Source organism: Capsicum annuum, unplaced genomic scaffold (genome assembly GCF_002878395.1).
Source record: "Capsicum annuum cultivar UCD-10X-F1 unplaced genomic scaffold, UCD10Xv1.1 ctg2574, whole genome shotgun sequence".
In the NCBI taxonomy this organism is placed as follows: Eukaryota; Viridiplantae; Streptophyta; class Magnoliopsida; order Solanales; family Solanaceae; genus Capsicum; species Capsicum annuum.
This window is the reverse complement of record NW_025831954.1, coordinates 41,705-52,441: the sequence shown is the minus strand read 5'-3', so window position 1 is coordinate 52,441 and position 10,737 is coordinate 41,705. Positions and strand designations below refer to the sequence as shown.

At 33.7% G+C, this 10,737-nt stretch overlaps 2 protein-coding genes across 2 annotated transcripts; one reads left to right on the top strand and one right to left on the bottom strand.

The window, feature by feature from the left end:
* The first annotated feature begins 1,885 nt into the window (after positions 1-1,885).
* On the top strand, positions 1,886-2,506 carry LOC124890824. The gene has a single exon (XM_047402643.1). It carries the CDS (start codon positions 1,886-1,888, stop codon positions 2,504-2,506), a length of 621 nt encoding a protein of 206 aa, XP_047258599.1.
* Positions 2,507-5,752: 3,246 nt separating this feature from the next.
* Positions 5,753-6,229, bottom strand: LOC124890817 (zinc finger A20 and AN1 domain-containing stress-associated protein 8-like). The gene has a single exon (XM_047402637.1). It carries the CDS (start codon positions 6,227-6,229, stop codon positions 5,753-5,755), a length of 477 nt encoding a protein of 158 aa, XP_047258593.1.
* Positions 6,230-10,737: the final 4,508 nt, after the last annotated feature.

The following is a 10,737-nucleotide window of genomic DNA, read 5'->3' as shown; positions in this document are numbered from 1 at the left end:
ATATTTTAATCTTTTATATAAATGAAGACTTTAGTTACTACTATTTTGTCTTATTTGAGGATATTTTCGTTAACAACACCAACAGTAAGGGTATTTTGGTAACTAAAACCTCCAATCTATGACACTTTACCGTGTCTTTTGCCTCTATTGTTTTACTTTCCTAAAATCTTCTTTCATCTTCATTTTCTCTGTTTTTCCTTTTCTCCACTGTATTCCTGCGCACCTTGACACCAAAACACAAGTTTCAAGAAAAATTCATGTTCTTAATCTCAATTTTTATTAGTCCATCATGATTTATTTTTGGTAAGTGCATCTTTGATGGTGGGGCAAGTTTTCGAGCAAGTTTTCACTTGATGTTTGTTATATATATGATTCATGATGCTAACTATTTCAAGCCTTAATCCTTTTATTTCAAATCTGTTATTATTATTGATCTATTATACAAATTAATTAATTCAAGTTTTAATCTATTTTCTCTAGATCTGTAGTTAATATTGTTATGGTACTAACTAATTCAATTATCCTTTGGATATCTTCTTGTTCTGCGATACTAATTAATTTTTGCTATCCTTTGGTCCTTTTTACTTGCTCTAAAGATTGATTTTTGATTTACATTTTCTATTTACAGAAGATTGATTTTATAAATTTGTCTTAAGAGTTGTATAGAGCAATAGGTTTGAATCGGACCGATTCATTGTAACCTACTGGGAACTATAGAAAGTAATTTGCTCATGGATTGATGAACATTGAATATCATAATACTGCCTCCGTCTCAAATTATATGTCGCCATTTGACCGGACACGATATTTAAGAAATAGGCATTGACCTTGCTAAAGTTACTAAATTACCCCTCTTAAAAAAGTATTGGACCACTAGGTACTTTTATTAAGTTTCACAATAATTAAAAAAATGCAACAGAGAGTACAGTATTAAAAAAAAAATCTACTAAAAAAATACACCACCTACATAACTGTCTCTCTCTTTTGCAAAGAGTTAAGTAGTCCAAATCAGTGTATCGCTTTAATTTAAAATTTTACTCTCATTTTCTCTATCAACAATTAAGAAAAATTTGTTATTGCGAAATTCAATTTTCTAGAAAATAGGACCAATTTGGCGTCATGTACGGATTTTCCACGAAAAATTTACGTTTTTGATTTGATTTTGGTTTCAATTTTTTGGCGCTAAACCTACTTTTCATTTGAATTTTTAGCAAACGGTTGTTTTGTGGCGCCAAATCTTCTTTTCATTTGAGAGATGTTCTTTTGCATCTTCTGGTTACTGTATCCTTTCTTTTGTTTTGGATAATTTCCAAATTCTTCCTTTTATCTCCTCTCTTATTTTTGCCATTACTCTAAAGATGAGGTTCGTCGTACCTATAGACTCAACCTTCAAAAATAAATGATTGAAATTAGAAGAACGTCAAGCAATTGCAAAGTTTCTTTTGAAAGAAAGTAAGGAAGGAAGTCTTAAATACGGATATATAACACAAGCTGCGATGTTGTTCAAGAAATCAATAAGAACTATTCAGCGCATTTGGAAACAATGTCAATCATCAGTTGATAATGGTATGTCATCGTTAGATGTGTCTTAAAGACTTACAGGTAAAGTTGGAAGAAAACGGATTTAGTCGACATTAATCAAGTGAAAGAAATTTTACTTTGTCGTCGAACAAATATTCGATCTCTGGCTTTTGCGATAAACATGGCAAAATCAACCGTCTTTCGGCGTGTGAAAGATGGAATTCTTCGGCCACATTCTATTTCCTTCAAGCCTCACTTAACCGAAGGAAACAAAAAGGTATGACTTCAATACTTCCTCTCAATGATTGATCAGAATACAATCCACACAAATCCCATGTTTATGAATATGTTTAATTATATTCGTATGGCTGCTGTAGCACGTCCTCGATTTGATGAAAATGGAATTGAGTTGTTTTCTGGAAAAATAGGTATTTTTTCGTTTGTAGTTAAGGAACCAGCTAAGCAGAATAGCAAAAATCGAACAGCAGGAACTATGGAAACAAAGCCCATTCAGTCAGTAACTAAAGATATCACTAGAGCTTGCTTGATAGAGAAAGTTCTTCCTGCTATTAGAGCAAAACGGCCAGCTTCCGATTCAAATAATCCTATCTTTTTTCAACAAGATAATGCAAGCCCACATATTGGTAACAATGATTTGGAATTTATTGAAGCTTCCCTACAAGATGGATTTGACATTAGATTGTGTTTTCAACCATCGAACAGTCCAGATTTAAATGTTTTAGATCTTGGTTTTCTTAGAGCAATCCAAAGTCTTCAATATCAAAAGGCCCCTAAAAATGTTGATGAATTAGAGGAAGCAGTGGAAAGATCTTTTGATAAAATGAAAGCGAAACAACTCAATCATGTATTTCTTACTTTACAATCTTGTATGCTTGAGGTGATGAAAGATAGTGGCGGCAATAATTACAAAGTGCCTCATTTAGACAAAAATGGACTAGAAAGAGAAGAAAACCTTCCTCTCTAACTTCATTGTGATATTGATATCGTCAATAAAGATTTGGCTCTACTTCAACAATGATGTGAGATATTATTATGGTAAAGCTCTTTATTTTGAAGTTGGAATGGTGTTTTTTCAAGTAGTATGAAGAAGTACTGTACTACTTTTGTGTATAGCCGTAGTGATCATCATGTAACTTTTACAATGATGTTTTGTCAAATATGTTAGGAGTACTATTTTTGTGTACAGACTGATCATAATGTATTTTTTTACTCATGAATAACTCTACTTACAATGATATAAGTCCCACCAGCTTATATATACTTACCCGTCTTTTTCTAACTTTATTGTTGTTTTATGTTTCTATTTGTTTCTTACTTTCTTATCACATAATAGAGGGCTGCGTAAATGGAAGGAAGGAGAAAAGGGAAGTGGGATTCATACCGTCACATTTGTATGAATTTTTTTTTTAAAACTAGGAAGTCTATTTCGAGAACAATTAAGTGAATGTTAAACAGTTTGTGCAGACAAAATATATTTGGACAGCATGGGGATGTCAATTGTTCAGGGGAACTAAATGAAAATAGTTGAAATCAATGTCGCGATTATGAGAGACCTTGGTTTATGCAAAAGGGTGTGGTACAGTTTCACTAATAAAGGCGGCACCCTCAGCTATTATGCAAAGAGCAGTAGCTACGCTCCATAAAGACAACATATTGGGCATGGTAACATTTTGTCAGGCTTCTCTAAGCTAATGGTGTCTATTACAATTCTTCTCTCGGGATGAATAAGATTGGTAATCACGATCCCGAGCAGAGTCATTTTTTGGTTTCTCTGAGTGACCTTTATCTATTGAACAATGACTCCTTTCCTTATACTTTTTCTTGTCCCATTCAAAGTCATCTCGCTCCCTTTCCCTGTCAGATATCCTACCACTATCACGTTCATGAGACTTTAGTCTACCTTGATCCTTACACTTGATTAAATTTATTGTCCTTTATCTGTGACATTTATTTTTCTTTCATGTCATTGATTTGTTTTTCCTATTTATACTTTACTGTTTATGGCCGTTGACTAGTGTACACTGTATTTGAAAGTTTGCATCTGAAGATTTTTTTGTATTGATATCCTCACTTTAGGATGTTATTCATTGAGACAATGGTAACTCGTGTTATGTTTGTTAAATTTGGTGTTATGTGACTCACTCTCACTATGGTCGAGTGACTGAACATTTAATCATAAGCTGACAGTGTGATGATCTGTGTTAATGTTGAAATATCACAGAACATGGGCTAGCCTATGTACTTCTGGTGAAGAGAGAGCTGAGAAAGGAGAAACGTAAGGTTGTGAATGGTGGGAAAGCAAATAGGAGTGTGTCATCTGTGTTGACCTACTTAAAAAAATGAAAAGGTCGGGCTGTTAACTTTACTGTTTTATGGTGGTTGTTGAAGCTCTCCGAGAGGTGCATTGCATCATCTTGGTATTTGTTGGAAACTAAGTATTCGGTGCGGGAGTAAATAAGTGCAGAAACTAAAAACAAAATTGTAGGAAATTGTTTTGTTGTGTATTTTCATTTTTGTGGTAATACATGTGAAGTGGAAGTACGTTGAAGCTAAGGTCAACAATATTCAATACTCGAAAGATTAACAGAAAACAGTTTGCTGTGGAGTGAACTTCAGATCACGGTGCTTCTAAAAGGATCAAACATTCATCAAGACAATGTGAAATGGACATTTTCTACTCATGTTTAGAGTTTGTAAAAAATATGGTTGTTATACTACTTGTTCAGACATACAATATTTTCTTACATGATGTTGCTGCATTCGAATTTGGAAAGCAAATTACACGGCTGACTTGTTAATGTAGGATATCATATCATGTGCTATGTCGGAAATGCACTCCTATCAATGTACTGTGAGTGTGAAGTATTGACGAGGCATATGACACATTAGAGAAAATAGCGGAGAAGGATGTTGTCTCTTGGGTAGCTCACTGTGTCAATCAATTTTCTGTTCTAAAGAAAAGAAGTTTGATCCTTGTAATTGTGTTTGTTACTTTTTCCAATTGTAAGATGATATATGTGGAAAATGGGATCCCTCTAAATTCTTGTTTTCTTTAACTTTAGCTTTAAATATCCAATTTTAACTCGAGAAATCACAGTTGTAAACAATGAGTTGTCAAAGAAAACTGGTTTACTTATGTAGAACCAACCAAAAAGAATAAATTTCTCTGTGGTTTAAAATAATTATGATACTATAAAAATAAAAGGCTGAAAATTTAAATTTTGATTGAAGTGATAAGACTTTTACTTTAAAAAGCAAATACTAAAAAAGAAGTATTAATATATTTAAAATCAAGTTGGTCCAATAAGGGTAAAAAGGTAATTGTGTCTTTAAAAAATTCCAAATAAGAAAAGACAACATTTATTTTGGGACAGACAAAAAAGGAAATGGCGACACATAATTTGGGACGGAAGGAGTAGTATTTTTATTTGGTTCGAAGGATATCATGTGCCTCAGCAGAGAAGTAAAGTTCTGCTCTCCTCTCTTTCTCTTACGTATCTAGTTCTATAGCTTAACCTTTACTTTTACGATGTAAGGGCAGAACGCATATCAAAAGTTATTTAATTTCGCTATTATGAGTATTTTTGGGGGTGTTGGAGACTTAATTAAAAAGTATTAATACTATGTAATATTGATTGGTAATATTTATGTCTATTAACATTCTAAAATGAAATTATAAAATATTATTTTTTTAAAGTGGGCTGGCCTGTAAGGCCCACAACCCACAGAGTAATAGTGTGGGCTTGATATTTTTTGGCTCATCATATTGATAGGCTAGCCCAACCTGACCCGTCAAACTCAAAGCCCGTGTGGGCTAGCTCGGATGGGCTGAGCCAACCCGTATTGACATCTCTACAAAAAAAACTCTGCATTATTGATACTCAAAGGAGACTTTGGAATGTTGAAGAATGCACGGAGGAAAATTCAGGATTTCAAAACGCAAATGTATGAATGTGAAATTCATCAAGGTGACCTACATTATGCATATTATACTAGACAAGGAGCCCAAAAATGGGGACAAAACAAGAACAAATTCCATGAAAATGTGCACCAAGATCATAAATAACTTACACACCAGGATTATCTAGGCTCTAGGGTACCCCCCACCCCCTTCCCCACGCAAAACTTTCATCGCCACCCTGTAAGACGAGGCTAACTTATCGAAAGATGGACATTGCTTCAGTTCGTACAACCTTTCGATAGGTGCTTGTTAGATCTTATTAAGCTTTTCTGCTACGATGATAGGATTTGCTTTTGCTATTGCATTCTGACCAGCATTCCTATAATTAAACAGGCAGTTGTGTTTGTCTGAATAATGATGAACTGCGCAGAAAAGATCACCACATTTGCAACTGAACCCCGTTAATCCCACATGCTTACGACAAGCTGTGCGCTTTTTGAAACCCTCTTTTGACTTAACTTGTGAAATCTGAGAGGCTAAATCTGCAGATGCAACCGCGGCACCTGCAAGAGCAAGTTTTGATTCATCGCTGCTTGAGCTTCTGCGTACGACGTCTTTGCTGGATGCAACTACAAACTTTGCATGTTCCTGCTTCAGTAGTATCATGTCCTTTTGACACTTGGAACACATATTCATCGAAGCGGCACTACCGAAAAAATCACAGTCGTTGATGCAGAGGACGGGGTCTTCTGGAGCTCGACAACCTGTCTCTTTAGATGACTCCATTTCTGCAGTTAACAAGTCAAGTCCAAGATATAAGAATGCAGAACAAGAAAAGAAATAATTTTGCCCTCTAGCTATAATCACCTTCAAGAAATTAACCATTCTGCTTTAAAAATGAGAGGAATGTAGTAGTAGCTAACCTGGTGAAAGCAGTTTCGTTGGAAACAGCTTCTTGGCAAATATACGGTTCCGATCAAAGAGCTGAAAGAAAATGCCCACACAACCACTAGGCCTTTGAGGTTGTCTCTCATTCATTTCTCTATCTGAGCTATCATTCATCCTTCAAAATCCTCTCTTAAATTTCTTCACCTTTTCTCCCACTCTGCTGAATGTGATTCACACACTTTGTCTTCCCAATAAGATTCTATCAAACATTATCTTCACATTAATTTGGAAAGAATTAAATTGAGGAAGTATTGTCTAAAATATCAATGAATTAAGTGGACTCAATATAAAATAGTTGAATAAACCTTTAAATCTTTTCTATTTACCCCATTTGAATTGGACACACTCCTAAATAAATTCTTTACACTTGCAAGGTTAAAAGTAATTTCACTAATATATTTTTAGTTACTAAAATTTATACATTTTTTAAAAATAATAATGATTATATTTTAATCTTTTATATAAATGAAGACTTTAGTTACTACTATTTTGTCTTATTTGAGGATATTTTCGTTAACAACACCAACATTAACAGTATTTTGGTAACTAAAACCTCCAATCAATGACACTTTACTGTGTCTTTTGCCTCTACTATTTTACTTTCCTAATATCTTCTTTCATCTTCATTTTCTCTGTTTTTCCTTTTCTCCACTGTATTCCCTGCGCATCTTGACACCACAACACAAGTTTCAAGCAAAATTCATGTTCTTAATCTCAATTTTTATTAGTCCATCATGATTTATTTTTGGTAAGTGCATCTTTGATGGTGGAGCAAGTTTTCGAGCAAGTTTTCATTTGGTGTTTGTTATATATATGATACATGATGCTAACTATTTCAAGCCGTAATCCTTTTATTACAAATCTGTTATTATTATTGATCTATAATACAAATTAATTAATTCAAGTTTTAATCTATTTTTTCTAGATCTGTAGTTAATATTGTTATGGTACTAACTAATTCAATTATCCTTTGGATATCTTCTTGTTCTGCGATACTAATTAATTTTTGCTATCCTTTGGTCCTTTTTACTCGTTCTAAAGATTGATTTTTGATTTACATTTTCTATTTGCAGAAGATTGATTTTATAAATTTGTCTTAAGAGTAGTATAGAGCAATAGGTTTGAATCGGACCGACTCATTGTAACCTATTGGGAACTATAGAAAGTAATTTGCTTATGGATTGATGAAAATTGAATATCATAATATTCCCTCCATCTCAAATTATATGTCGTCATTTACCCGGACACGATATTTAAGAAATAGGCATTGACCTTGCTAAAGTTACTAAATTACCCCTCTTAAAAAAGTATTGGACCACTAGGTACTTTTATTAATTTCACAATAATTAAAAAAATGCAACAGAGAGTACAGTGTTAAAAAAATCTACTAAAAAAATACACCATCTACATAACTGTCTTTCTCTTTAGCAAAGAGTTAAGTAGTCCAAATCAGTGTATCGCTTTAACTTAAAATTTTACTCTCATTTTCTCTATCAACAATTAAGAAAAATTTGTTATTGCAAAATTCAATTTTCTAGAAAATAGGACCAATTTACCGTCATGTACCGATTTTCCACGAAAAATTTATGTTTCTGATTTGATTTTGGTTTCAATTTTTGGGAGCTAAACCTACTTTTCATTTGAGAGATGTTCTTTGCATCTTTTGGTTACTGTATCCTTTCTTTTGTTTTGGATAATTTCCAAATTCTTCCTTTTATCTTCTCTCTTATTTTTGCCATTACTCTGAAGATGAGGTTCGTCGTACCTACAGACTCAACCTTCAGAAATAAACGATTCAAATTAGAAGAACGTCAACCAAATGCGAAGTTTCTTTTGAAAGAAAGTAAGGAAGGAAGTCTTGAATACGGATCAATAACACAAACTGCGATGTTGTTCAAGAAATCAATAAGAACTATTCAGTGCATTTGGAAACAATGTCAATCATCATTTGATAATGGTATGTCGTCGTTAGATGTGTCTTTAATACTCCCAGGTAAAGGTTGAAGAAAACGGATTGGAGTCGACATTAATCAAGTCAAAGAAATTTCAATTTGTCGTCGAACAAATATTCGATCTCTGGCTTTTGCGATAAACATGGCAAAATCAACCGTCTTTCGGTGTCATTTATTTTTTTTTCATGTCATTGATTTGTTTTTTCTATTTATACTTTACTGTTTATGGCCGTTGACTGGTGTAAACTGTGTTTGGAAGTTTGCATCTGAAGATTTCTTGGTATTGATATCCTCACTTTAGGATGTTATTCATTGAGACAATGGTAACTTCCGTGTTATGTTTGTTAAATTTGGTGTTCTGTGACTCACTCTCACTGTTGTCAAGTGACTGAACATTTAATCACATGCTGATAGTGTGATGATCTGTGTTTATGTTTAAATATCACAGAACATGGGAAACTAAGGATGTGAATGGTGGGAAAGCAAATAGGAGAGTGTCATCTGTGTTGACCTACTTAAAAAAATGAAAAGGTCGGGCTGTTAACTTTACTATTTTATGGTGGTTGTTGAAGATTGGCTTCTTGAAAAGCTCTCTGAGAGGTGCATTGTATCAGCTTGATATTTGTTGGAAACTAAGTATTTGGTGTGGGAGTAAATAAGTGCAGAAACTAAAAACAAAATTGTAGGAAATTGTTTTGTTGTGTATTTTCATTTTTTTGGTAATACCTGTGAAGTGGAAGTACGTTGAAGCTGAGGTCGACAATATTCTATACTCGAAAGATTAACAGAAAATAGTTTGCTATGGAGTGAACTTCAGATCACGGTGCTTCTAAAAGGATCAAATATTCATCAAGACAAAGTGAAATGGACATTTTCTACTCATGTTTAGAGTTTGTAAAAAATATGCTTGTTATACTGCTTGTTCAGACATAGAATATTTTCTTACTTGATGTTGCTGCATTCGAATTTGGAAAGCAAATTACACGGATTATTTGTTAATGTAGGATATCATATCATGTGCAATGTCGGAAATGCACTCCTATCAATGTACTGTGAGTGTGAAGTATTGACGAGGCATATAACGCATTAGAGAAAATAGCGGAGAAGGATGTTGTCTCCTGGGTAGCTCACCGTCTCAATCAATTTTCAGTTCTAAACAAAAGAAGTTTGATCTTTGTAGTTGTGTTTGTTACTTTTTCCAATTGTAAGATGATATATGTGGAAAATGGGATCCCCCTAAATTCTTGTTTTCTTTAACTTTAGCTTTAAAGATCCAATTTTTACTCGAGAAATCACAGTAATGTGAACAATGAGTTGTCAAAGAAAACTGGTTTACTTATGTAGAACCAACCCAAAAGAATAAATTGCTCTCTGTGGTTTAAAATAATTTTGATACTATAAAAATGAAAGGCTTAAAGTTTAAATTTTGATTGAAGTGATAAGACTTTTACTTTAAAAAAAAAATACTAAAAAAGAAGTATTAATATATTTAAAATAAAGTGGGTCCAATAAGGGTAAAAAGGTAATTGTGCCTTTAAAAAAATTCCAAATAAGAAAAGACGACATTTATTTTGGGACGGACAAAAAAGGAAATAGAGACACGTAATTTGGGACGGAGGGAGTAGTATTTTTATTTGGTTCGAAGGATATCATGTGCCTCAGCAGAGAAGTAAAGTTCTAGTCTCCTCTCTTTCTCTTACGTATCTAGTTCTATAGCTTAACCCTTACTTTTACGATGTAAGGGCAGAACGCATGTCAAAATATTATGAGAATTTTTGGGGGTGTTGGAGACTTAATTAAAAAGTATTACTACTATGTAATATTGATTGGTAATATTTATGTCTATTAACATTCTAAAATTAAATTATAAAATATTATTTTTTTAAAGTGGGCTGGCCCGTATGGCCCGCAACCCATAGAGTAATAGTGTGGGCTTGATATTTTTTGGCTCATCATTTTGATAGGCTAGCCCAACCTGACCCATCAAACTCAAAGCCTGTGTGGGCTAGCTCGGATGGGCTGAGCCAACCCGTATAGACATCTCTACCAAAAAAAAACTCTACATTATTGATACTCAAAGGAGACTTTGGAATGTTGAAGAATGCACGAAGGCGAATTCAGGATTTCAAAACGCAGATGTATGAATGTGAAATTCATCAAGATGACCTACATTATGCATATTATACCAGACAAGGAGCCCTGAAATAGGGACAAAACAAGAACAAATTCCATGAAACTGTGCACCATGATTATAAATAACTTACATACCAGGATTATCTAGGCTCTAGGGTACCCCCCACCCCCACCCCCACCCCCACGTAAAACTTTCATCGTCACCCTGTAAGACGAAGCCAACTTATCAAAAAATGGACATTGCTTCAGTTCATACAACCT